This window comes from Phalacrocorax aristotelis, chromosome 11 (genome assembly GCF_949628215.1).
Source record: "Phalacrocorax aristotelis chromosome 11, bGulAri2.1, whole genome shotgun sequence".
Classification (NCBI taxonomy): Eukaryota; Metazoa; Chordata; class Aves; order Suliformes; family Phalacrocoracidae; genus Phalacrocorax; species Phalacrocorax aristotelis.
The window spans coordinates 23447410-23475401 of NC_134286.1; the positions used below are offsets into that span (position 1 = coordinate 23447410).

General features: G+C 44.5%; 1 protein-coding gene across 2 annotated transcripts; it reads left to right on the top strand.

Moving 5' to 3' along the window:
* Window positions 1–211: 211 nt before the first annotated feature.
* On the top strand, window positions 212–27568 carry LOC142063041 (SLAIN motif-containing protein-like). 2 transcript variants are annotated; one of them, XM_075106335.1, is made up of 9 exons: window positions 212–355; window positions 3098–3828; window positions 14898–15031; window positions 17573–17722; window positions 21336–21476; window positions 23446–23763; window positions 23970–24107; window positions 24270–24588; window positions 26489–27568. In XM_075106335.1, the coding sequence occupies exons 2-9, from the start codon at window positions 3119–3121 to the stop codon at window positions 26544–26546; spliced, it is 1968 nt and encodes a 655-aa protein (XP_074962436.1). In that variant the 5' UTR covers window positions 212–355; window positions 3098–3118; the 3' UTR covers window positions 26547–27568. The 2 variants fall into 2 exon arrangements, with proteins under 2 accessions (XP_074962436.1, XP_074962438.1); XM_075106337.1 differs by lacking the exon at window positions 17573–17722.
* The last annotated feature ends 424 nt before the right edge of the window (window positions 27569–27992 follow it).

Genomic DNA, 27992 nt, shown 5'->3' on the forward strand with positions numbered 1-27992 from the left:
GAGGAGGAGGAGGGGGAGGAGGAGGAAGAAGAGGAGGAGGAGGAGGGGAGAGACCGCGTCGTGAGTCCTCTGCAACCCCTGCGGCAGCGCTGCGGGGCCGCCATCGCTCCCGGGACCCGCGCCCCGGGGGTCCGCCCTCCGCGCATGCGCGGGGTCCCCCCTCACACACCGCCCCCCCCTCCAACCACCACACGGGCGCGCGCGGCGTTGCGAGGGAGGGGGCGGGGTCCGAATGCGCGCGCGGCGGCGACTCCCTCCCGCCCTTTGCGAGCGAGGCTCCAGGCGGCGCCGGCGGCGCCCGCCTGCCCGTCAGTCAGTCCGTCTGTCCATCCGTCCATCCCTTCGTCCGCGGCAGGTACCATGTGAGGGGAAGGGAGGGCTCGGGGGGTGGCCGGAGCCCCCGGCTCCGCTCGGGTGGGCTGGCCGCGTCCCCCCACCCCGCCGGGCCCCCCCGTTCGCGCCCCCCCCCCCCCCCCCCCCGGCTCCCTGAGAGCCCCGCTCCCTCACACCCCGCAGCCGCTCCCCACGCAGGGCACCCCCGCTCCCCCCCGCCCCGGGGCTCCCACCCGCGGCCCAGCCCCCTCCCGGCTGCCGCCGCTCTCCCCACGGCACCCAGTGCCGGCTGCCACCCGGTGCCGGCCGCCCTCGCCCCTCATCTCCCCCCGGTTCCTCCCTCAGCGCCGCGGCCCCCCGTGTCCGTGCCCGCGCAGCGGGAGCTGTCCACGCCCGGGCTCCCGGGCGGGCGGTGGGTGCCCGGGGCGCGGAGCTCCTCCCGGGGCCGGGTGAGCCCGGCGGGGCGAGGGGCGGCAGGAGGCGGCCGTGCCCCCCCCGCGCCTCCATCTCCTCGGCGGGGCTGAGCGGGGACCGTTAACCTGCCGTTAAAAACCCGGATGTCTTTTTGAAAAAGTCCAAATTATTGTCTCCGACGCTGTAATGGCTTGAAATGTGGCTTCCTTCTTTTTTTTTTTTTCCTTTCTTTTACACACACACACACACACACAGACAGACACACACCCGCCCATTATACAGTGAAATTAAGTTTTGCAGATTTATATTTTTTCCCCTCCTGTATCCTTGTGGCTTTATTTGGGTCGGTTTTAGACTTACTGCTCGTGGGAAAAGGCAAAACGGTTTTAATCTGTTTGTTCCTCACCCCCCGGTGAATGAAAACGCAATTTGTGATGCTCCTCACCCTTGGTGGGGAGCTGATTTTTCGGGTGACGGACCTCGCTGCTTTCCCCCTTCCTTGGGTCGCTGTGTTTTGCTTTGACAGTAGAAGTCTTAAACTCCCCGCTGGCGCATCCGCAGCAAGCGACTGAGCAATAGCTTTGAAATGTCTTTGGGAATCGAACCACTTTTGTTACTCGTCGAGAGATCGGATGGTTCTGTAGGAGGGGGGATGCATGCAGGGAGGTTTTCAAAGTGGGCATACGAGTAGGAATCGGATCGCTTGGTAACTACAAATTAAATATCTTTTCCCCAAGTCAACATGACTTCAGCAGTGCTTCTTACAGGCGTGATTTTGAAAGCTGTGTTTAAAGTGTGCTGCGGTCGGCTGTGTTTGCTTATAGCTCTTTGTAAGTGCTGTTCGTGTTTGTTGTTAATTCAGACATATGCCTACAATTTTCATCTTGCATGTAGAGGACCAAAACTTAAAAAAAACCCAACCCTGCCAAGTAAAAAAATCCAAACAAACAAACAAAAAATCCCCCAAACTATATATTTTTAGGAAACTTACTTGACTATTGCTGTTATAAGTAAGTAATAGGGAGATGCCGAGGTGTTCATGGGGGGATGTCTGTGTTTTCAGCCTTGCGTAGTTCATGTGATGTTTAATTTTTATGGTTTCCTCTGCTTGCTGGCAGTTTGGCCTTAAAAACAGGAGAAACTTTCAGACAGCAAAGGGAGGGGAGAAGAACATCTACAGCCATGAAAATTCAGGCTTCAGTTGTAGTCATAATGCCTGCATCAAATCTTTTCAACTTCGGCTGTGCTGGCTGACTCCCTCTTCTGTCTGTCAGTCTGTCTGCTGGCCCTCCGTCTGCAAAATAAAAAGGATTTCTAATTCTTTTAGGGGAATCTATTTTACTTGTTCTGTAGAACTTTAATCTCATATCAGGGGCTTTTCAGTGAAGAGTTGATTCAGAAATGAACGCTTGCGCTGAAACTGAAAACGTGTGTAAATCACCGGTATAGGGAAAAATCGGCATTTGCTGTAAGTGTTATTCTCTGAGTGTGGTAAAACTGTGCGTTAAATGCACCGGCGCGATTTTATGGCTTTCGGGAAGCCAGAGTACCTTTGCAGTTCAAAGCTGCCCGAGCGGCGGTGCTCTGCACGCTCTTCCTTGGCCAACACGACCGCAGGGTGGAGAGCAGCGCTTCAGACAGGAAAAGCAGAGAGATGGCTTCATTTTATGAAACTTATTGGAATATGTAATCTACGGTGTGATATGTATGTCTCTTTTCTTCTTCTGTTTTTCCACCGTGTTTGCATCAGAGAGCTTGCCTCTCTCTTCACTTGTAACAGGAAAATATGGCAATAAAGACATTAGTTATGGTTATTTGCCTGTGCCACTGTAACTGTGGTTCCCATCGTTAGCCATTGTCGTTAGTCTTTGGTATAAGTTGACACAGAAATGTTTTCAAGTTGTTTTTTTTCTGCTTTTCCAGGATAAACCTGGTAATGAACAAAGGATGTTTTTACCATTTTCTTCATGCTGTCATTGTCTGACGTCAGCACCTTGCTAATTATGTTTCCTGACTTTGGTCAATCAGTGCTTTTCTCATGTATTTTGTTTGTAAACAGATGGAAACTAAACTATTGTGTGTGATTAAATCACCTTCCTTCTATACAGTCTAATTTGTAGCATAATAGTTGCACCTCCTAGCTGTTTAAAACGAGTAATTTGCGTTTGTTGAAATGTTTCATACTAATTTCAGTTCTTCTTTTTTGACAGATTTTGATGAAATTCAGTCACCTTGTACCCCAATATAATTAGCTTATGCTTATAAAAGTCAATTTTTGGTGTTTAGTTCCGGTTTGTTTAAAATATTGTGCATCTTTGTGGAGCTTTTATACTTCTTTCATGTCTTGCAGTGAAACAGCTGTGCACTTTGGATGATGGTAGTGCCTGGAAATGCCCCAGTCATACAGCAGGATCATGCTCTGGAGCCTGACTTAGGACGAGGCTCAACAGAGAGCTCTGCCATGGGCCCAGACGCGGAGCCGGCATCCGAGGAGGTTGGCCCAGAGCTAGAGGAGGTGCGAAAGCTGAGGGAGCTGGTGAGGAGACTGGAGATCGAGAATCAGCACGCAAGAACGAAGAGTAGCAGGAGCATGCTTGGGACAAACACGCAAAGTGAGATCCATACTGGTGTGGATAACCATGGCTCTGCTTTTAATGAGATGGAAATTAATAATAGCATCAATGCCATAACTGAGAAGCAAGAATTGCAAATAATGGCAGATCTGCGCACCCAGTTAAGCAAAATAAGGAAAGAGGAAGGAGAGAACAACTGCTTAAAAATAGACGTAGATGCCCAAATGCAGTATAGTTTCAACAGTGCCACAGCAGATTTGTCTTCCAACACGTGTAAGGTGGGAACGAAGACTGATGATAACAGTAGATGTCCTTCGCGTGCGGATACGAGCAATAGCACAGAGCTGACGGGAAGCTTGGTCACTGCAGGTATTGATTCCTCAGTTAAAATAAATGAACAAAATCCCAGTGAAAAATGTGGAGATCTAGAAAGTCTTCTGAATAACGCAGACCTGGATGAAGTGAAAGTGTTAGAACTTGAAAATTGCGATGGAGAAGAAGATAGCTGGTACGTATGTCCACACTTCGGTAAAGTATGGAACTTAGGCTGTGGTTGGAGTGTCTGTGTTTAGGTGGCTGATAATTTTTAAGGGCATAAAGTGATTTCTATACAGTGCTTTGATTTTTAGCAGCAAGAACGCAGTTCTCGTTGTTGGCTGTTCTTCTTTTTAAGACCATTGTGCCAGAGCATTATTTTTTCAGTTGAACTATAAGGCTTCTCTTTCCCCCTTTCTTCCTGACGCTGCTGTAACAAGCAGAGGCAAAACCTCCCTTTCCCTATTAGTTTATTTACATATAATGCACACAGATGAGTGAATAGTGGAGTTCTTAAACTTTGTGCATAACTGTCAAATACTGTATTTAAACAAGAATCTTGTAAAGCACAGACTGAGACCTTAGACCACCTGGAATTTGTGGATGTTGCTAGTACCTAAGATGGTGAATCACTTCCATTTCCTGATACTGTTTCTCTGCATTTAACCTGTTCCTTTTGTTGAGAGACATGAACTGAAACAGATCAATGTTGTAATCTTGAACTGACCTTACTTTGTAGGACTCTACTCTTCACCAGCAGCCTTGTTTAGAACTTGTTTTATAAATCAGCAGATTAATTTCCCTTGCCCTTCCAAAGCTAGTTAAAGTTTGAGGCTAATTCTGGCTCCTGCAATAGCTGTGATGTGAGATTTTACATGGAGTTCTTAATTTTAAGGCTTTGTAGGACAGCCTTGGGGATCTGCAGATTGTGTTTCAAAATCGCATAGCTAGAGATTAACCTGGCAGCGAAGACAGCGTTGGAGGATTGTTGCTTGAATACAAAACAAGTCTTAAACCCTAAAAATTTGTTAGTGGTTATAAGTGAAGGTAAACTTTTGGTTTTTAATGGAATGGAGCTCGGTAATGTAACGATGTCTGCTCTAGTCTAAATTCAAGGTTATATTAAAAACAGGGGAAAGCATTTTTGAGATAACAGATGTGGGAAGGCTGATTTTCAGCATTAGTCCTTTCCAAAAAGGAATGTATAAAGTTAAAAGTCTTCCTCAGAACTGAGTTTCTTCTTAAGTGTTCTTTTCATGTGCGTTCAGAACCTTTGCTCATATGCCTTTCCTGACTGCGGATGGTACAAGTGACTTCTCATTTGTTTTTAACTTCTGCTGCCAGTCGTGGTTTTTTTTTTAATTTACAAGCAAGTAAATTGCAAGTAAAAGTTTCTTTTAAAACCCAAATACTGATTCTAACATGATCACTGAAACTCTTCAGCATTCCTAAACAGCATTTTGAGCTGGTTTCTTAAAAGATAAGGGAATATATTTAATAATTTTAATTTGGAAGACAGGCTTCATTTTTTCCATGTTAATGAAAACAACTAGGTTTATGTTAACGTTTATATAAAGTGTGATGTGAGAGATTCTTCCACCTGTATTGCCTTGGTAAAGAAACCGGGCGGAGCCTGAGATTTACACGGGCAGTGAATTCTGTCCCATGCAATCAGGAGAGATTCTGCACCCACAGGCTCGGTTTATTAACCTCCCCTTGAGCTGGGTTATGAGGTCGTGGTTCTTTACCAGGCACCCTCCTCACTTGACCTTGTAGGATCTCTGTGGTCTTGATACCTCTGTTTTCTTGTCAAATTTGGTCGATAGAGGCTACAGATTAAAAAGAGGTGCCCCAATGAGTTTAAATAAAGGTGGTACTACAGAGCTCTTGTGAAAGTGCCATTATCATAAATTACCTTTGATCATGGTGCGTTGCTTCTGCTGGTTTGTTTTCCTCTTGTCAAACAAACGTGGTAAAACAAGAAGCCGTTTTTACAACAGCTTCTTGTTCCAGAGCTCTTCAGCTAAACTGAAGGTGGGGAATGAATAATGTATGTACAATCAAGAGCGCATGGCTCTGCTTATTGCCAAATATCCTAAATTCTCTTCATGAGCCCGTCTCACACACTCTCCGTGCAGATACTCATGCATTCCTATCGGCAGTAACCAGAAAACAGTGGTGAGGGGGAGAGGGGAGGCTTTTTTTTTAAAACCAAACGAAAACAAAAGCACTCCACCCCTCTAACCCCACCCCCCAAAAAAACCCCAAACAAAACAACAACCTCCCCTTAATGCTATATGGATTTAAGATCAACTTTAGTAAGGGGGCTTTGCTGAGTGAGGGGAATTTTGTACTACCTGGGTGGAAGTAGTATCCAAGTGTGTCGAGCAGTGTATTAGCCAAAGCGAATAGCTTGCCGTATTGCTATATTTGCAGTCCTTTATTTAATATTATACATTAGGAAAAAAAACCTCTAGTGAATATTGGAACATATCCTGTGTACTCTGATACTTAGGATTTTTGGTGATTTCTGAGAAATTCAGAGTGGCTTTGTTTTTTCCTGTCACTGCTGAACTGATAAATTTCAACAATTTTGGTTCGCTGACCTTTTCTTTAATATTATCTAGTAGAGGGGATGATGCTTTATGCCTTTAAGAATACTTAGAACTCCTTTTAAACACTTTTGAAAGTGTTTAAAATGGGGGGTGGGGAGCGGGAAGCTGTCAAAAAGAGGCTTTAGTTCTTATATCTTCATGTCATTCTAGTTTTAAGAACAGGTCCAAGCTTTAGGGTGATCTCTGCTGTGGTATTGTGCTTATGCCCCATGACTTGTTAGTAGGTTTGAAACCCCTGGTGAAGCCTACCGTGGGGATTTTTGCCCCTTGAGCCCAAGTGGAAACAGCAAAACCATCACCCCAGGAGGGTGAAGGCGGAAGCACGAAGGAGCGGGTTAGAGGAGTTGTTACTGTTCTCTGCAGGTGCAGACAGAGCCTCAGTTTCTGCGCTGTTTTGAAATTATTGGGTTTATTTGGATCAAACTTGCAAATGTTTCTGTGCAGCTTCCCTTGGCTTCAGCAAGATTTGCCTGGTCTAGGTTTTGTTTTTAAAAACAACATTGTGATGACCAAACCCCTGTGAAACCTGAGGTACCGGGTCACCTGCAGTAGCTGTAACTCTGTACTACTTTGGTGTCTGTCCCTTCGCTTGCTTTCTTAGGTCAGTTTCTCAAATAGCTGTTCAAAATTGTAAATATCCTTGAGGCCCAATCAAGCAGAAGTTGGCTTTCTGGGCTGTGGAGTTCAGCACGATGCTTTGCTTAGACCTCAGAGCTGTTTGCCCCTTGCTGGTTATCAGTTTACTCCCTGATGCTCTGCTTCAGTGCAGGTCAGCTCCTGAGCTGTAGCAGAAAGCGAACAAACAAGGCATGCTTGTGATGGCGTTACCTTATTTGTCTTCCTTAGTGTTTGCCATTCTTAAGTACTCCCCGTGTACAAGAATTAAGTTGTGGTTTTCTGTGCGTTCAGTTGATTGTTCTTCATGCAGTGATTTGTGTTTGGCATTTTGTTTTGCATTCCTATGCTACTTGTTTGGTGTTTTGCCAATTGTCAGTTGTTTTTACTGGTAAGACTTGGGAGAGAGAATTTTGCCTGGGAATTATGATGAAATGATTAAAATTCCAACCCCCTCTGAACTATAAAGTGTTTTTAGTAATGTGTCTTTGGATGAAAGAGAGAGAGAGAGAGAGAGAAAGAAATGGCAGAAATGAAAACCCTTACACGTTTTCAGTACTCTTTCTCCTTTTTACTGGATTAGACTATTTTTGCCTCCATCTCCTTTGATGGGATGAGCACCAAACTCTGTCCATCCCTCACCTGGAACACATCAAGGTTTTCTCCTGGAAGGAAGGAAGGAGGGAGGCCCTTGTACATGTCTCCCCAGTATCGCTGGTGCTGAACAGCTTGATCCCAGTGGCAAAACTGCCAGCAGTTAACACAGGGCTTCAGATAAGCTTTGATGTATGTTCTTCTGCTTTTAAAAAAAAAAAAAAACAACAAAAAACAAACAACCCAAAACACACCATAACAATCAAGCAAATCCATGTAACGGAACCTTTAGGTTTCTTCTGAATTGTTGAGTTCCTTTTAGAAGAATATGTAAAATATGATGGGTGTGTACATGAATGTCCAGGTCTACTCAGCCTTACGTGGTCCTGTTGTTTTGTGGCGTGAGGAGGAGTCCATGTCACTCGGGTGAATCCCTGTGCTGCTGCTCCATCCACGCCTTGCATGGCTTTCATTCCCAAAAGCCTGTCTTTCAACCGCAAACAGGTCGTGCTGCCTTCACCTCAGCATTGTGTTGTCTGCCGCTCGAATCCAGGAGTTCGACACAGCACACAGGGTGCCCCTGAAATAGTCCCTGTAGGAAGAAGGAGCATGGTTTGCTCAAATAAATGACTATTCAGGAGTTTCTTGGGAGTGTATGTTTTCAGCCTTAGCCCCACATCCAGTGGCCTCCTGTGTTAATGTCTTAAGGCATTTAATTCAACATGCTGCAGGATATCATTGTTGTTAGCCTGTTGTACCATCAGAGGTTGGAAAAACTTTTCTGGACAAGTTCCACCAAAACAGGATGTGGTTCTGCAAAAAATGCAGGTGGCACACCAATACAGCGTCATGAAAAATATGGCACCTTGTGGCTCTAATTTGGGGGAGAACTCTAGCTCCCTAAACCTTACATAATTGATTCGTACATTTCCACAGGCCGTGTAGTAGTTTGCCTGCGATCTTTCCTTGCTGGCAAGACTCTGCGTGACATGGAAACAGTAATTAGCATGGTCTTGGTTTCTCAGACTGGTCATCTGGCATGGTTTAACCCCAGCCGGCAGCTCAGCCCCACGCAGCCGCTCGCTTGCTGCCCCCCGGTGCGGGGTGGGGGAGAGGATCAGAAGTGTAAAAGTGAGGAAACTCATGGGTTGAGGTAACGACAGTTTAACAGGTAAAGCAAAAGCCGCGCACAAGCGCAGCAAACCAGGGAACTCATTCCCTCCTTCCCACAGGCAGGCGGGTGCTCAGCCACCCCCAGGACAGCAGGGCTCCATCACACCTAGCGGTGACGGGGGAAGGCAAACGCCATCCCTGCCAGCGTCCCCCTTCCCCCTCCTCCCCCAGCTCCGTGTGCTGAGCGTGACGCCGTGTGGTGTGGGGCAGCCCTGGGGGCAGCTGGGGTCACTGTCCCGGCCGTGCCCCCCCCAGCCCCTCGCCGGTGGGGTGGGTGAGGGGCGGGAAAGGCCCTGCCTCTGTGCAAGCCCCGCTCAGCAGGGACGAAGCCATCCCTGGGTTATCAGCACTGTTTCCAGCACAACTCCAAACCACAGCCCCGTACCAGCTACCGTGAAGAGAATTAACTCCGTCCCAGCCAAAACCAGCAAATCATCGTATGAAAACCTTGTAGAGGTATGTTTAATGCTGGATCAGTTAGGCCTCTTGCATTAAGTAACGCACAGATGACTTACCAGAAACATTTCCCGATTGTCCCGCTTGTTTGGATGGTGTGTTAACCCCTGCGCTAGCTGCACTTAGCCGTTACGACACGCTGTGCAACGTGTCTCGCTGGGCACGATCTCTGGGTAGATGAGCGCCTTCAGTCCCTCCTATGCAGCTTTAAGACAGCATTACCATCCACAGTCTTCGCTGCCAGTAATTGCCAGTGCTGGAGTGGAGTAATCGGAAAGGAAAAATCTACCTGCTTGTCTGACACTTGTGTGCAAAATACGACCTTTCAGGTTAAATTGCTTTTGATGGCAGAGGCTTAAAATGACTGAGTTCTTACTGAAATGCTTGAGGTATTGGCTCACAGATCCCCCTGTAAAATGAGGTGCAGGCACGGTAATCGCTGTGCTCGGTGGCGCTGCCAGAGTAGGGGGAGGAAAGCCTTTTTATGTTGCTGCGGTGAGATTGCTACAGATGCTGCGCGGCACCCGGGTGCAGCGTGCCTGTGATACGACTCTTAAGTTGTCCCACAAGGTGCCTTTTCATCACCGTGCAGACTATTGGCTGTGTCATCAGATTCAGCTCATGCGATGTTTAGGGCATCTGTGACTTAGTGACTAGATTTTTGGTATTTTGTTCAGCGGGATGAGTCACTGGATAGACATGGAAAAATCGTGCCTCTTCTGGGTTTTGCAGTATAATTTTTTTCCCTCTTCCCAGTTTCTGTTTTGTGGGATTAAAGGCTCAAACCTCTACTTGGGCTAATGCTAGAATGTTTTTGTGTGGACTGTTTTCCACAGGATTTTTTTTTCTTTTATGTTTCTGTCCTTTCAAGACCCGGACAGTATTGTTCCACTGTTGCTTTCCACAACGCTGGATTGTTGGTGTTGGCATTTCTGTTCAACAATAGTGTTTAGATTTGAGATTAGAACAGCATGAGCACAGTAACAAATCTGAAAATCAACTCTCTGAAGTCTGATGTATAAAGGAAAAGAAAATGAATGCATTATCTGAAATACACGCTTTATAGAAGAATTTAGCTGCCTTCTTGGCATGTTACGGAGGCGTAGCTTATAAACCTAAATTGCTTCGAACTTATTCAGTTACCTCAGGTCTCTTTCTCTGCGCACTGATGTATATAACTCAAAGGTTTGAACATCGGTGTAATGTCTGTCGTTTCTGGTACCGCTGCAGCTACTGGCGCTCAGTGCTGCGGAAGGTGTATAATAAACCAAGCAAGTGTCTTAAAAACTGAGCTTCACTTTACTTTCAGTTTAATTTCCTAACATATTAGTTAGAGCGCCTTCTGCAGCCTGAATTCTCTTCTTATGATCTACAGACTTCCTCGTACAAATATTCTGTGTGACCAGGATCTTAAATTCTCAGGCAATGCTGGCTTGCACTCTTATCACTGATCTGATGAGTTACTGAATTGCAAAGATGCCTTTTTTTTTTCCCCTAGTGCAGTGTGCAAGTTGAGAAAGTTGTCATAGTATTTTCTAGGTTCTTGGGATTTTTATTTGAAGCAGTATTTTCAAAATCAAACAATAGCGGCCATTAACTCCCATAAATCCTCCTGTGACATTGACCCCAAAAGAAAAATAGCGTCTCTAGAAGATGCTCGGCTTTTCGTACGTTGGAATATGTCAGAATGAAGTGCAAAGAATCCCATGAATTTATTCTTGTGTGCCTACATTCTTAACGGAAGAAAAATCTCATCTTGTGCTTGCTGCACAGCTAGAACTACTTGGCTCTTACCAGAGGTGCATTTCATAAAATACTTCATATGGGGAAGTGAAACACGTACACACTAGTAAGGAGAAACGAAAGATGCTTTATCCGAAGGTTTCCTCACAGAAGCTGAAGAAAACCCCATTGATATTTAACAAGTTATGCAGCAAAACCCCAAAACATCAAAGGGAGAATGTATGCCCAAATGTTTACTTGCTTACTTTTGTATTAGGCCTGTCACTATCTAAATGACTTCTTAATAATAATTTGCAATTTGACAAAAGAAAATATTCAAAGCATAACCTCTTGCCATTTAAACAGAGTGCGCTTCGCACCCAGACTGCTGAGCTGTAGGAACAAAATGCAAGGTAAAGCTTATTCAGTAATCAGGTATTTGTTAAACCCGAAAGACTTTGGCTGACTTGTGAACTGGCAGGCGTATGCATGGCTAATGGCGTGCCTGAGTACATTTTTTCCAATGCTTATTGGATTAAGTTAACCTGAAAAATCAAACAGCCTTAGAGGATAAAACTACCAGAAAAAAAATTCTGCATATTTGTAAACAGAGCAGAGGGAGTTTAGCTTATCACAAAAACCTTTTTCAGAAGAAAGCCTGGTTTAGTTCAGCTAGAAATGTGATACTATGTTAACTCGGCCTCTGTCGCTGCGGCGTTGTGCCACGGTGGCTAACGGGGGCCTTTAGTAAAGGGTGACTTTTGGGTCTTAATACTGTGGCCAGAAAAATATTCCCTTCTATTTGTGGGGCTGGTGGTTTTAGTTTACCAGCTGATGGTGTGCAGTGCTCCAGAAGCGTAAGCTGTGCCAACATATTCGGAGAAGTCAGCTTGTTAAGTATGTTGACCCCTTCCCCAAAGCTACTTAAAAAGGAAAATAATAAACCTGGCGCTGTGAAATCAAAGCAGAATTAATCTTTTTTTTCTTTTTTCTTTTTTTTTTTAAATAAGTGACCTGTCAGTGCTCTGAAAAATGGGGTTGTGCTGACTTAATTGAGTTTAGTGAAATTGTAAGTGAGGCCATCTCTTGCCAATGGACTTGTCAGCTGGAAAATGAGGGTGCTGTGGCAGACTGCAGAGGGGCCTGATGCCCTGGGAAGCAGGTGGCTCTGCTCCATGAGGAAACGGTTCCAGCAATCGAACAAGCGTTACCAGCTTCAGCTGCTGCAGTCCTGGGCGGAAACCTGCGTAGCAGCATGGAAGGAGCTGGGTTAGAGCAGCTTGGGATTTTCTCCCTTAACCTAAAATATGTGAAGAACAGCGTGACCTGCCCTAAGGAGGCTGTTGGCCTCTTTTTTGTCTGATGGTTTTATTGCTGCTTTTTTCGTCTGAACTGTAAAATAAATCCAGAGAGAGAGCACTTTGCTGTCTGTTTTACCGGCTCTGAGTGGTTGCAATGCTCGCTTCCCCGTGGAGAGATGCAGCAAGATGTGTTTGTGGGGTCTTTCATAAAAGATAACATTGCACATTCAGGAACATTTTGTGTTCGTGTTTCTCAGCGTTTATTTTGTCGATAGCAAATTAGATTTTGGATTTTTTTTTAATTTGCATGTGGTTTTGTGGAAAGCTGGGTGCCACAAAGCTTCTGTGTGAGAAATGACTAAAGAGACTGAATGAAGAAGATGGGTCTGGCCAGGGGCAGGAATATTATTAGGATCTGTAAAGTCATGAGTGGCATGTCAAGAGGCAGTACAGAATAATTACCTCCTACCTGCATCCCAACCCCCAAGGACCAGACAATATCGAGAGTAAATAGCAGGCAGCATTTTCAGAGCGGGTGAATGGAGGTGGCCCTTCACCCTGCACGCCGGTGCGTCACGGGACTCGTTGCGGTAGGGTGCTGTGGGTGCTAAAAGCATTCAAAAACAGGATTAGATGCCTTTGCTGAAAGGTGCTCTTTTGAGAGCTGTTGCAGGCAGAGATGCCCAGTCTGATAGCCCCGCATTGCAAAACTGTGGGAGCCCAGGACAGCGTTCTGTGTCAGCACAGCTGTTGGATTGGTTGTGTCGTACTTACCCTTCCCTGGATGCAGGGTAGGAGACAGGGTGGTAGGTTGGATGGACATTTTGATGCCAGTACAGTATTTTAAATATCCCAGCTGTTTGTATGTTTTATTTTAGCCAAGTACTGCTGTTGTGGATAGGTCACCTCGCAACCGAGAGTCCCATAGGATGTTTCTATATATTTTAAACCTGAGGGTATTTTAGAAATTGGTATCTGATGGCTCATATTAGTTTTGTTGTAGAAAGGAGTGTTTTATGAATTGAATTGAATATGAGGTGTCTGTGTAAGAATGGGTAACTGGAGCAGAAAGACTTGCTGTGTCTTGCTGCAGCCATGTCAAAAGTTATTGCTAGAAGAGAGAGTAGGAGGCAACTGAAGCGCATGCAGACACTCCCTGAAATCTTAAACCCATCCTCATGATCATTTTATGTTCAAATACTGGATTTTGCACTGAGGAAGGTGAACTTGCAAGTTTTGCACTTGGAAGTTTTCTTCTTCTGGTACGCTTAATTCTATGAAATTAATTTGTGGACAAAGTCAGTAGTTTGAAACTTAAGCTGAAGATTCTTATGGTCTTGTTTACAAGATCAAAAAAGTTTCTGCTTTCAGGAATCTCCCTGCTGCTTTTTATTGAGTTCAGAGGTAATCACCTCTCAGACTCCTCCAGAAACTGCACAGAGGCAGGTCCTTAAGTTCGTCATCGCAGAGCTTGCTTTCCTCCCCGTCAGTCCTTTTTCTGATCCTTGGACTTCAGCAGGATACTATATTAACTATCTTTTTGCAGCAGTGCATTCATCACACAGTAAATATATTAGCACGTGTATTAAGACCACTTAGCTGGGGCTCTGACGTTAAGGTAAGGTATATGTTATTGCATGCAGGACGGGTGTCGTCTGCGGGCAGATTCGGTTAATGACAGCATTTCTTGTTTCTGTTCCCACCTCTCTCGTGCTATTCATTGACTGAGATCTCAATGCCTTCTACCTGAGGGCTGGTCTTCTCTAAGTGACATGCAAGAATTAAAAACTGTTCAACTTTTACATGTACGCAATACTAATATTTTTTCCCCTCACAAGTTTTAAGTGTGTTCCTATTTGTATGTTAAAATATAGGGTGTTTTTTTTCTGTTGGGATTTTTTGACTTTAAAAATGCAAATGTGTGACACAAGTAAAATTCTTGAGTTCTTTTTGATCTGGCTCGTCTACCCTTTGACCTTTCTTGAGAGAAACTTTCTACTTATGAAATACAGTTAAGATGCTACTTTACACACAATCAGTTGTAAATAATCCAAGACTATAAGATGATTAAGTCTGTCTGTACGTAAGGCTAATCCTGCACGTATATGCAAAACCATGCTAGGCATATTAGAACTATCAAAAGTTTAGGCTTTATGAGAACTTATCTAATGTTACAATAAAAAAGAAAGGCAGCATACAGTCATACTTCCTACCTGTCTGAAGATTTCTGAATCGTCCAATTAAATGGTTTATCCCTGAAATCTGTGCATAGACTTTTTACCCATTCAGCATCTCGGAGAGAGGCTGTGCCTGCAGCGCAATACAGGGGGAACATCCAGAGCCGTGGGGGTTTTAACAGAAAATAGAACAGTTAGACTTCTCAAAAGAGATCACCTTGAGTCTCATGTTAGAGCCACCCCCTCACCCTTGCTGTCTTTGTCACAAGATGTTTGTTTTTGGGAGGAGTGGAGGGAGAGGCAGGGGTGAGAGGTGATGGTGACTATACCAACAACTTAACTTTAGTAGTATTCCAACAGCCCAGGCATGAACCTTGCCTTGCAGGAGCTGTTCTCTTTCTCTGTCAAGCCATCTTCGAGTGAATTTTACTATTGTGATAGTAAATTTTGCTTCTGAGTCAGAGTATACAATTTAAACTTTAACTGTTTTCCATTTTTAATTTGGATAACTTTTCTATTGCTTACTGTTAAGTACATTTCAGTAAACGCTACTTTGGTGGCTGTGGGCTTTGAGCATTTTTTTACTGTCTCCTTTCAATCCTTGCAAAGGCTCTACGTGTCCCCAAGAAAATCTACAGAACTGAAAACGGACTCACCTTTAAAATGGTACCGCCAGGTGTTGGATAATCCCAGTCCCGAGACAGAGGCAGCGTGCCGAACTCTCATAAACCGACTTGATCAAGGTATGTGAACTATCAGTATTGCTGCTTCAAGCGTCTCCGATTTCCGCTCGTGCACTCTGCGTTACCGAGAAGCGGTAAAGCCAAGGAGACGCCCGGTTTGCAGTTGCTGTAGTGCAGAACACCTGCAGAGCTCGCGCTTCGGACGTCGTGCTCTTGGTGCCAAGCTCGTCACTGTATGAAAACCTCCCTGCTCTTGGTTTACACTGGTAGAGCCTCAGCTGAGGAAGGTAGGAGGCTGTTCTGTAAACACTGTGCTGGTGTCAAGTAAGAGACCAAACGAACCGAACTGTGATATTTTACCTCTATGTATTTTTTAAGACACAAACCCAGGCATTTCAAATTAATTGCCAAGTTGACCACCTTGCTTTCTGGTCTTTTTTAAAATCTTCAGAGCCTAAACACTAAACTAAAATATGTTTTAGTGTTTTCAGGCTCTTGATTTTTTTTTTTTTAAATATTTAAACATCTTTAATGTAAAAATATATAAAGGAACAAATGTGCTTCTGGGGAGTGGGGGAGAGAATCATCTGGAACTCTTATTGCAACTTTTTCCTGTATGAAAAGTTCTAATGTTGTTGAGTGTTTCTAAAGGTGGTTATTCTTACCATATCTCACCTTTAGTATTATTACCTGGATAAAACAGTTGTCTGATGCTCAAAGCTTGCAATAATGAAATGATAAAATCTGTAACTTGAAGAAATGGTGTCAATGGAAACATAGTTTTGCTTCCAGTTTTATCATCCCCTAAAAGCACTTCTTGGTGGCTTTCAGCTGTGTTCCTCAGCCACTGAGGGAAAATGTTAATCTTCATCTGCCTGCAACAGGAACGCTGCGGCGCATCCTGCTCGGTAGTCGCATACCGCCATCGCAGCAGTACTCTGGGGGCGTAGGTTTGTGTGTCATCTTCTCCTTTTCAGAGCACAGAAGGACCAATCCCTTGTTAGCCTCTCACTGATGTGAGAGCTGTTAGAAGAGGTGCATAGTTTACTTCATTACAAAACTGAGAAGGTTGTTCTATGTATCTGTAGTGCATCCCCTGGAACCCATCAGGTAGGTCCAGGTAGGGTTGTCCATAGGTAAAACGTGCGAGTCCTGGGCTGAACTGCCAATAGCCAAGGGGTTTGAAGTGCATAAGTAATCCTTTTCTGTATTGTAGCGCTTTCGGTGCCATACAGCTTTCCTGTGGAGGCAGCGGTGACTGCCCCTGCAGCTGGAGGGATGGCTAGCTTCATTACTCCTTTCTACGAACACATCACTGAAAAGCATTGCAGAGCAGGGCGTGTTGCGACCTCACCTGCCTGGTGTGACTCAGGGACATCTCAGCACAGCAGCTGTGGTTGGCAGCGTTTGAAAAAGCAAAGTTTCTGGGAGGATTCGTGTTCTGAAGTTCAGCAATGTTCTTAACTGCTGAAAACACAACCCCCAGCTTGGTAGAAAAGTTGTGCCTGCCTGTGTTTTGAACTGTGGCTTTGTCTTCTGCGGGAATACAATTATTTTGATTTCAGTTTGACCAGTGGTGTGAAGTCTGAGAGGCCACTGGGGGTCTGGGGATTTGTTTTGTTTTTTTAAAAAATTTTTTAAGTTTACACACGAACAGTGTTTTGGCACTGCCTGTAATCAGGCTTCTTTGGAGTTTAGCCTTGAAATTCCTGAGTTGAGATAACAGAATGTAGTTTGAGAACAACCTTCACTTACTTTTATAAGCCATCTGCGCTTAAAAATTTGAATGAAGATTTATTTGATTAACTCTTTGCTTTCTGTCTGAAATGTGTCAGGCTTTATTCGTGCTCTCTCAGTCCTTTTTAACTAAAATAGTCTGGCTTTCTATTTGGGGGGAAATAAAAGAGAAAACCATTTATATAGCGAATCTTGATTATTTTCTTAGCTCCTGTTCTCCCAGTGGTAAGGGTTCGGTGGGGAGTTCAGCAGCCCCTTCAATATATCCAGCTCATAGGCTGTCGTTTCCATAGCGCGGTAGCTGCTCGTTTCCAGCTTCAGCAAGCACGGATGCACCAAGGTTTGCTACCTGTCTTATTTTGAATGTTTCACTAACTCGTACACGAGTCTGTGTGCTGAATAAATATTTCAGAGCGGTTGTTTTTCGTATTAATTTGCTCTCCTTTTAATCTAAAGGCACAGCTTTTGTGGTTTAATGCTGGTTTGATTCCATCATTAAAAATTCAAAATAACCGATGTGTAAACATAAAGTTCAATGGAGTTCTTTAAAATGAAATGGGGTATAGAGTGACAGATATTTATGAAAACAGTTACCTCTGAAGACCAGGGCTGAAACTTTCAGCGCTGTATGGCTTCTTTAAGTTTGTCAGTAGTTACTCTTGGAATTCTTCAAAGTGACAGAACAGGTTAAAGGGGAGCATTAGCTTCCTGCAGCTTGTGACCGACACCATCAAGATGTCTTGCTTGACGTACCTCTGTTAGAATATTTAATCTTGTTTGATCTGATGCCTTTATCGTGTGGTCTTTGTTTTTAAAAATAATTTTGTAACCTTTATGGCTTTTTTTTTGTATTTTTCCTTCTAGCCAGTAGATGGAAAAACCTGTATTGCAGTCCATTGGCATCACCAAGCGCACATAATTTGAATACAGAGGCAGGCTCCTGTAGCAATGCACTAAACTCTCCCGGGCATCTCAAATCGACTAACAAAGCACTACTAACCTGTGGCAGCTCAGGTATGGCATGTCAGTAGAGCAGTGCAAACCTGTAGTGTTTAAAATGCAAGGAGTATTACTAATTGACACAGGGAAAAGTCATCGAGAGATGCAACTCCAACCATGGGGTTTTCTCCTTTTCATTTGCTCACTTACTGACCCAGGTTTCATCTATTATGTGGGAGAAAACCTCCTTGCATTCTAAATGTCTTGTAGTTATTTCATGGTTTTGTTGTTATAACTTTCTTTGTAGATATTTATAAATTGTACTAATTTTAAGTGACTTAAAACAGAAAACAGCTATTGAGGAAAAAAAAATACTGCTCTAGAATAATGTTCTCATACGTAGGTGTGAACTTCTTGTAAAGTTACTTGGATTCAGTTTTCTGGCTTGAGAGTTTGTGAAGTTTCTTTTGAAAATACTGATTAATGTAGGCAACAGAAATAAGCCTTGTGATTTAAGATAAACAGCGTAGTCTCCGGGATATGCCTTTAAATTGGCTGAGCGGGCAGCTAAACACAAAATAACACAAGCTTTCCAGCAGACTTAATTGTGTTTGGAGAAGGATTTCCTACCCGAGAGGCAACTCGCACACAATTTTGTGAGAAGCCTGTATTTGTAGGCATGATAACGGAGCTTCTGCGGAACGGCTTGGCCTCCGGTCTGCCTCGGCGTCTGCGCTGCTGCCTGAGGAGTCCGTGTAGGCTCTCGCGGGAGCTTCGTTTATCCTTGATGCAGTTCGTGCTCTGTTTCACGGTACAAATGCTTTGCCTCTTGGCTTTGTTATTAAAGGAGTCTGCCCTGATTTTTGTTTTTTTGTTGTGGTTTTTTTTTTTTTTTTTTGAAATGGCTATATCCTAATTTGCATGTTTAAAAACATAAAGCACGTTTAACAGTTTCTGGCTTGAAACTTGACATTAAATGAACTTTTTTTTTTTTAAAGAAATAAAAGGGGTGCATATGGATGTTTTCACAGCTGCAGGTATGCTCTGGAGATCTGCTGTAAATAGGAATTAACCCTTATCTCTATTTTGCAATCAAAACAGTACATGTAGGATTAATTTTGCAAGCTGAATTCTGCAGGGGAAAACCTCTAAATCAATTTCTTGCTCTTACTACGAGGTCGGCTGGCACTCTAGGTGTCGAGCCACTTTTTCACACAGAAGCAGTTACTGAAGCATAAAACCAAGGTGTCTGTGCAGCTTCGACTTCTTCATTCACTCTGTACATGTGCTGAAGTAGTCAAGGGTACCAAATGAACAGCCGAGTACAGAGCAGGCTTTGTCCGTGCAGGATTATACACGAGAGTCACTTCAGCTGTTTGGTGGCTCTTCCCTTGTGACTTGTGTAAGCGTGTGCCTGAGTTTGAAGTTCACTGTCAGCTTGATTGACTCCAATCTAATTTTATTTCTAAGAAAAACAGAGCTTCCCTACCGTTCAAATGAAAAATGTTTCACAGTAACTTCCCTTAAAAACTAAACAAAAAACCCAAAACCAGAATCCCGATGTGGTATATTGTGAAGTTTCTGTAATGAAAACCATAATCGGCTCATCTCGCAATGTTGAGCCGCAACAGCTTTTAGTGATGAAAAAATATGGATGTTTTCCTTCCCCTCCTTGACTGTTGTTAAATAGGCCTGCAAGTCAAAATGCAACAACCAGACCGAGCACGCACACCTGAACTGGGAGCTGTGCGCTTTAAAAAGCTGTATCCAAGACACAGCTGTATAAAAATACCCCTTTTAGTATTAAAGAAGGTGTTAGTTACAGCAGGAAGCCTGTGCTTATTCGTTATCCTACATCCTACAGGTGCAACCCCTGCCCTCGTGTTGGCTTTATTTCAACTGTTCAGTGTCTTTTCCTGACACCCGAAGCAAAGAAACAGGATTATTTATGCAGCCGCGCAGTCTTGGTACTGGAGGGTCCTGACTTGGGGTGTGCATCTGTGTAACACGGTGGTGAAGGCCATCACGTAGGCGCTTTGGGAGGCCGGCTCACATTGGTGATTTGTCGGCCGGTGTGCTGCAGCCCACTTGTTGCTTTTCAGTGGAGTGATGAACTCGAATCCCTGCTTGAGCGGGGTTTGTATTTCTTAAGCCTGCTCTAGCTGGAAGTGATAAGTGCTCTTAGGCTCTTGCAGATCTACCAGCTTTATCTGATCTTCTGTCAGATCGTGAGGTTTAACTGTTTTGGGGTTTGGTTTTTTTGATGGGTTTAAATCTATATCGTACTAACTGCAACCATGTCTTGGAATTAATTTAAGGTAATAATGTACCCTCTCCTCAAATAGCTCCGTAAGTTATATGGTCTTACGTGTCTGTGTTCGAGGGTTAGTTATGCTAGGAGCATATTACAGGATTTTGTAATGTGTGGCAGAGATGAGCACATTTGCCACGTCGAGGTTTTATACTCACTAATCCTTCTGCGTTTCCAGAAATTTTTCTACTAATGTAGGGTTTTTGGTGGGTTGTTTTTTTTTTTTAATACAAAGCCAAATAGTAGTTATAAAATGGGAAAGGGAGATGGAGATACGCTCACCATTGTGTGCTCTCTCTCAGAGACACTGTCCCCAGCCCAAATGAGCATTGATGGAGCGGTAGCGAGGTTCTCCTCTCGTTGCCTGCATCTGCCTGCGCCTGCAGAGGGAGACAAGCTCGCTCCTGGGGGTGCTTAGCCTTCCTGCAGTAACAGCCGTCCCGGGCGCCAGGACGAGCAGTGCCTGAGGAGAACCAAAGGCCCTGCGATGCCGCGTTTCTGTGCGTGGGGCTACTTAAAGCCTCCCACGTATACCGGTACTGGTCCTTCAAACCCCAAAGTCACCTGGCTTGTTCTCATCTCCCTGTTTCAGTAGCAAGCAGTAGTACTCTTATGCCATGGAAAATACAGGCTTGCTTGACTTAAGAAAAAGTAGTAACAGGTAAAAGTTTGCACTTGATGATGATGATATTGTTATTATTATTATTGAAAAGGAAAATTATTTGTCTTCCTAATGCCTGACTTATGGAACAACTTTCCTGGTGGAAAGATCCTTCCAGTTTGGTTTTTATGACCTGCTGAATGACCAAGCTATAGCCTTCCCTGTAAGAGAGAGATTAGTTTATGATGAGAGGAAAAAAATGGATAAAGCTCAGGAATGGGGAGGAGGCAATCTAGTGTAAACTCCACTTTGCATAAGCAGATCGCATGGCTGACGTTTGAGGTACTGTACTCGGAAAGCCATTTCGATCCTCTTGTTCCTGTGAGTGCTCACCAATACCCTAGCAAGTACAACTTTGCTGCTTAATATCTAGAGCAATAGTTGCCCCTTTCTCAAAATAGGCAGAAATAACACTGATCTTTTAAAGCGTGTTTCTAAGCTCAGAATTACCAGCCATCCCTTTGCCACCTTTGGGGCGGAAATCCACAATTTTTTCCCCTCACAGAGACACTCTGCCTCCTGAAAACCGCAGGTTAAAATACCGAGCGTTGTGTTCTCAAGTAATTTCCAACTTCTTAATTATTTCTAGCAACCATACCTCAGCTTCACAGCTGCCCTGATTTTATTACTGGAATGCATACTCTGCTGCTCATTCCTGTTTTGTGTTTGGATGTCTGAATGCTTTTTATGTTCCTCCCTCCTCTTCCCTCCTAAAGGTTACCTGAGCATGCATTCTGCACTGAGCTCTCAGTCATCTGTGGACAGCGAGCTGAGTACATCTGACGACTCCATCTCCATGGGGTACAAACTGCAGGACTTGACTGACGTCCAGGTTATGGCACGCCTTCAGGAAGAGAGTACGTGACAGCCGTCTCCTTTGTGCTACATTTCTAGAATTGCAGAGAAATGTAGATGGATTCCAACCATCTGTAGATGGATTTCCCCCTTTCCCTGACAAAAAAAAAAAGAATTTAATAGATCATTTGAAATGTTTGTTATTTGCAGGGGCTTCCTTTAAAAATCTACAGACCCAAACTGCCACTTAAACGTAGCAGTTGTATAATGTTCTCAAGATTAGGCCTCTCAAAGCAGAGAATAGTCTTGAAAGTATTATCCACAACCCTGCTTTGTTAAATATGTAAGCGCCCTTTAATACTCAAAACTATTCCATCCCGGATTGTCTCTGAAATGCAGGTGCAGCGTTAGGAGTAACTCTTTCACACTAGTGGCAGTTCAAACAGCAGCAGCTCACAGCCGCCTGTCCGGACAGGCGACAACCTGCAGCTGTGTGACTGCACTGTGTAGTGGTTTGGGGAACTGATCTGCAGGAAGAATAACCCAGCAAAATTCTTCTGCTTGTAAATCTTTGTTTCTCTGAGCAGGCTGCCTAACTGCAGCCTGAAATCATACTGGAAGCTGTCTAGAGGACCAAATTTTACCAGTTGTTTATTCCACGGAAGATGCAAGTAGTATTTCGCTGCTGTGCTGAGTAAAACCAAGAGTTCAAGAGTTACCAAAACTGAAAGAGCTGAAGGTACAATTTAAGTTTTGCTCTGGTAAGGGTCTCAGAGACAGCTCTGCAAATTTAACTTCAGCATCAAGCACGTCTGTGTCCCGGTGCGTGGGGGTTTCAGCGCCCTGAGCTGGTTCCCGTTAAATCATTGGTAAGCTTTCGAGCGACCTCACTGTGACTTGGGTGAGGTCCTGATTGAACATCAAGGTGGAACAAAGTGGCTGGATCTGTTTTTTCTGTGCAAGTTAATCATTAATTTGATTTCCAGGAAATAGAGAATGATGTTCTCTGTTATTCTTCCGGAGAACATTTGCTTACTTCTAGTACAGTGCCTTTATAAATTTAAAAAGTGCTGGGATCTAGGAATTGGAATATGAGACCAAAAAGAGCAAAAGACACAAGGTCTTGTTATTGTTATATTGCACCTGAGTGCAGCTGAGGAAAAGTTATATTAAACTGAAAAAAGCAAATAACGGCCTTTTTCTTTCTAAACTTGAATATTTTCTTATGCTTTGTGATCACTTTAAAAAAAAAATAATTCAAGGAAGTCCTGTCACGTTACAAAGTTTCCAGTGGAACATGAAAAGTGCTTCATCCTCAGATTGATGGAAGCTTTTCGTATTTGCATTGTGAAGGGAGCAGAGTGGGGAATGCTTGGTATTTTTTTTTAATCCCTACAATGAAGAGCCTGCACTGAGAAGAGGGGTGTTTGGAGCTTTAACTGACGCCTTTCTCAAAAGTCCCTTCAACCACTTTGCTAAGTTAGTTCTTGGTAAGAAGTTGCTCGTATTTTGTTAGGCAAGAGGGCTTAAATGAAGGCCTAAGTTGGGGAAGGACCTGTAAATAAAGCAGACAGATGCACTGCAGGCATCAGTAAGAAGCTGGTTTGTTTTCACTTGGAGGCAGAAGTTCAAATCTTTTTTTCAACCTGCTGAAATGCTGGTGGGTGTGTGGTTAATTGAACTAAAAAGTTAATACTGTAAATTAGACTCCTATACCTCGTTAACCTAACTGAGCTTGCGTGGCAATATATAGTCCACAGTGACAGCTGCTTGTGTACGTGACATACGGAGTCATTCAGGTCAATTTGAATATTAACTCTTTGCTCTAATTAAGCAGTACTGATATGGGTGACACTGTTCCAGTTTAGAGATTACATATGCTGCGAGTGCTGGAGTTATTAACTTGACTCTCCTTCCAAGGTGAAATGAATCACTGAGAAAGGCATTGCTTCCGAATGAGCGTTGCAACTGGGTAAGGATTTTCTATTTTGAAGTGCGATGACTTTGAGCCATGTTGCCCTCTACCTCCAGGCCTCCGTCAGGATTGTGCCTCCAGCTCTGCTTCTGTATCACGCCGCAGTTCCAGTGCCTCCCTTCACTCTCTGCGAAGAGGTACCTACAGTGACCAGGAGTTCGACACGTACAGCCTGGAGGATGAGGATGACTATGATTGTTCCCTGTCATACCGCAGCGCTCACAGATACTCTCCGTCCCCGCTCAGTTCGCCCCGATGTCAGTCCCCTTCATCCAGTGCAGATTATGGCAGGTCATCTACTTCCCGTATCCGTCCCCCAAGGAGATCTGTGCAAAGCCCGATGCAAGACCGGCTCAAGTACGCCAACAGCGAAGGTAAGCGAGCTGTGAGCTTTTGAGGTGAGTCAATGAAAGCGATGTTGGCTTATGCATCTCAAAGTGCTGTTATTTAGTGGAAGCTAAGTATCAGTTACACGCTTGCCTACTTTTAAGCACGTACGTTTTTCAAGAGATAGTCTAAACCGTGATACATCTCCACTGCTACCAGAACCAGCAAATAGAGAATTTGCTCTTGATTTCAGAGGAGATGCGCCACAGCATGCCCAACCTGGCCAGGACGAGCCTTCGAGCTCTGGAGTCTGTACGGAGCAGTCGGAGCTTGGAGTCAGATCTGCAGGTGCCCAGCAGTCGAATTCCAAGAACGCAGCAGCGGTCAGCAGGTGGGTGCGATGTCCTTTGTACCCACCCCTGTGGCCAATCTCCTTTTGTCTGTTTAACCAACCCGACTAAACCCGAGGCCCTTAAAAGGCCCGGTATCCTGAAGTGTTCTTAAAATACCGTTGCCAGCTGGGTTATCCTTCCTGTTGTTATTCCATTTCTAGGTCTGGCTCCCAGTAAGCTCAGGTATTCCTCCGGTGCTGGGCAGTCTCCCTTAACAGTGCGCCAGCCAATGAAAGCAGGGTCATGCACAAACTCTCTGTTAACACCCAGGCAGCCAGTGAAAGCCTGCAGTTACACAAGTCCCGCTAGCGGAGTTCGAAAACCACAGGCACCTTCGCTTAGTACAGGCTCTTCCAGTAGCAGTTGCACTACCAGAAGCAGTAACATGGTCACTGTGGCAAAAAACTCACCCATTAAAGCACGCACGTCCCTCGGAGGAATCTCGGTGCCCAAGAGCAAGCCGACACCGCCATCCAAGAGGTAAGTGCGAGTCCCCAAGCCTCGCAGACTCCAACATCTGCCTCTGTTTCATGGATTAGAAACACTTTATAAAAAAGTGGTGTTCATCTCAGATTTTGAAGTGTGACATGGGCATAGAGTCAGGTCAGAGCTCCTGATAAACTTTAGATGTAGGGCTGTGGTTGGGCAGCCCTTAAAGAAAGGGTGGTGCTGAGCTGGAAGGCTCATGGACAGTAAGTACTTTGCCCCTAGTCAAGGAGCTCCTTCTGTCATCAGAAGGGAGCTGCAAGGGGTTGCAGTTCCTTTAAATACCACTAAAATTAAATTCTGTGAATGTATGCGTGAACAGACAGGCTGGGACTCCCCAGCTTCTGGGTGAGATACCCCTTTTTACCTGTAATCTGTGACCAAACGATTCAATTTTTCAGAAGTCCATCAGTTTTGGTTTGGTTTTTTTTTTTAAAAAGTACTTTTTTTTGACAAAGCTAACGATCCAGGAAATAAAGAGGCATAGGCTCAAACTTGTTTGTCTGAGAAATGAACATTATGGCAGACACTTATTTGGTGTGTACATCTGGCTTTGGGAAGGGAAACATCTCTTCCAAATGACTAATAAACTCTTTACTGTTAATATAATAATCTTCCTAGATGACCTGCTTTGGTGCCTCTGTAGCTTTGCTACTGCTAAAATCACAGAAACATTGAGGTTGGACCTCTAGGATCGCCAAGTCCAACCACCAACCCAACACCCCCAGGTCTCCCACATCAGTCTGGTGGGGGTGTTTTTCTTCCTTAGCCTGTAGTTAGGACCCTAAGTAGGCATTGTCCAAGGCCTAACGAGTTTTTAGAAGGGCTTGAAAAGTAGGACAAATTAACAAGGCCTGTCTTAAGCACGATTCTGTATCGTTATAGTAACTTCATACAAAGGGTGAAAACAGAACATGCATATATGGCTTCCAAAAACGTGCCATTTGTGTTCTTGTTGCACAAGTCTGAACCGATCTAGGGGACACAGCTTAATCCAGAAAGATGCTGTGGGTTTGGGGGCTTTTTTTTTTCACATTTCTTTCTAGCTTTTCTGATTAGCTTCCCAAGTATTTCGGCAGCAGGCAGCTGAAGTTTGTAGATTGTCTAAAGCAACAGCTGTTCAGTTAGAACAAGTTCAGTCTCTTTAAAGAATAAGACCTCTAAGATGTGCCCAACAACTACAGCCATGGACTGTTTTATGCCATTTTAGCAAAGCGTGCTCTTACCCCGGTGTCCAAAGGCATCTGCTGTGCTTGTGTGTGTGGTAAATCCACAACCAAATTGCCAAAAGCTACTGCAGAGCTATTTGCAGTGCAATTATAGTGTAAACTGTTACGATTGAGGGAAGTTAAGCTGAGTCAGTATCAGACCAATACACACTAGTTGATTTTTAACATCCCCTTGTAGCCTTCAACAAATTGAACTGTATCTACTGACTTTAGAAAAAAATAAAAGGGAATTTTTAAACTCTTTATTTGTAGTAGTACTCTACATACAACCTGATTATTTTTCACATCTTTAGTCGTATTCGCAGGGAAAAACATTCCTCTTGGACTCAGTCATGGGGCAAACCCAGAGCAGTGTTAATAACTTCGCAGCGCAGGATACACGTGTCGCTGAGTACCCAGTAATAGTCACTTTCTCTAAACTGCCGGCCGTCGCTGCTGCGGTGCTGTTCTGCTGCCCTCCCGGTGGCGGTGCGAGCTGGGCACGCGTGTGAGGGCAGCAGTTCGCCTGAGGCAGGCAGATGTTGGCATTGTCAAGAGAGAGCTGTTGCAGAAGCCCGGCCTAAACTAAAACCTCAGACACGCGTTCCTGCGTACATCCACATGTCACTGGGGGGTCTCGCTGCTTGTAGCTGTTGGGTGACTTCTCTTTTTGTCTCTCAAACCAGATTTCCCCAGTCAGCGCAGGCCACTCAGGACGAGTCCTGGAAGGACGGGTGTTACTGACGACCCAACCACCTCTGTGAAGCAGACCCCCAGCTGGCTGGGCGTAAGAACGTTATTTGAAACTGAAACTCGAGAGCCCCATCAGATTGCAGCCTGATGTACGTAGTTCCTCTCCTCAAACGCTAACTCTCCTCGCCTTCCGCTGCTCTGCCAAGAGCCTGACCTCCTAGGGGCAGAACAGACAACGGCTTTACTGCGTTTCCACTGTTCAAAACATTACTGAAATCCGAGTCTTCACATGAAGACTGAAAATAGCCTTATTTCACGTAAACCTCCACTTGCAGCCCTTGGGAAGGCTCATCACAAACGACACATTAGGTGACCGGCTCCTGAGGGCGCTTGCTTAAAAAGGCAGCTGTTTGTGCCAGAAAGCAGCGTTGCTGTGGCGCGGGGAGACTAGACATAGTTACATAGATGTTAGAAGTAAGACTTTTTAAACTCAACCTGATGTACTCTAATATTTGTCTGAAACTCAGCTGGTTTTGGTTTTTTTTTTTTACTTCTGTATAGAATGTATTTCTGCTACTTTTTATTGTTTGTTCTAGAAGACAAAGCTGGTTTTTATAACTGTAGTACACTTCAAGCTGTTGCATTCGAGTGTGTGCATCACGGTTCACAAGTGGAGGAGCAGTACACAATATTTGTGTGGGTTTGGGAACAGGCAGTCGCAGGGACAGGGGATGCCCTTTAAAAACTGCTGTTTACCAGCACCTTCACAGCTCAGATGAGGAAGTTAACGAACACGGGTTAGAAGGACACTTTTTAAAAATAACCCTCCCTGACTGATTCGACCTGAAGTGTCTCCCATCTCTTTCAGCTAGCCCCTAACTGCCCTGGTTTTGTAGTTTTCTACTGTCTCTTTGGCTATGAAGGATTCTGTTTCAGTGTCCTTTTCCTCAGCGAGTGCTGGATGCTATGAATACAGTCTTAGTACAGGCAAATATGCACTGATAGCGATGTTCTCCCTGCCATCAATGTGATTTTGATAGTGTAGTTTAATAAAATGTTATGGTGCTGAAATAGATCTGCTTTATTCAAACAGCGAGCCTGACTTGTGAGTGGTTTTTGTGTTAGGAATGAGGCTTCTCGCGACAGGACAGCAGCCTGCTTCTACACTACAGCTCTTATAGCTCTGCACAGGTAAACAGGTCACCAGAGGAAGCCTCTTATGATGGAACTATTGATATTTACCTTTAATCTGCTAACACCCACCCCACTCTTACAAAATCTAAGGAAAGGAAAACAATTCACAGCACTCAGTTCACGTCTTTCCTAGAACATCCACAGGTGGCCTCAGCAGAACAAAATACAGGCGACAACACTCACAGATAGGGAGCCCTGCGGGCTGGTGAATAGCAGAAATCACTTTTCACACCAGGTTTGTTTTAGGAAGCAAAAAAAAAAAAGGGGGAAGAGTCTGACTCTGGTTAGTTGACCCTTCACCCC

What these genes read in the sequence shown, in the direction of transcription:
- LOC142063041 (XM_075106335.1), top strand. Translation starts at nt 3,119, where the DNA reads ATGATGGTAGTGCCTGGAAATGCCCCAGTCATACAGCAGGATCATGCT. An exon ending in ACTAACCTGTGGCAGCTCAG is followed by an intron (nt 17,723 to 21,335) that starts GTATGGCATGTC and finishes TCCCTCCTAAAG; the next exon opens with GTTACCTGAGCATGCATTCT. An exon ending in AACGCAGCAGCGGTCAGCAG is followed by an intron (nt 24,108 to 24,269) that starts GTGGGTGCGATG and finishes TTCCATTTCTAG; the next exon opens with GTCTGGCTCCCAGTAAGCTC.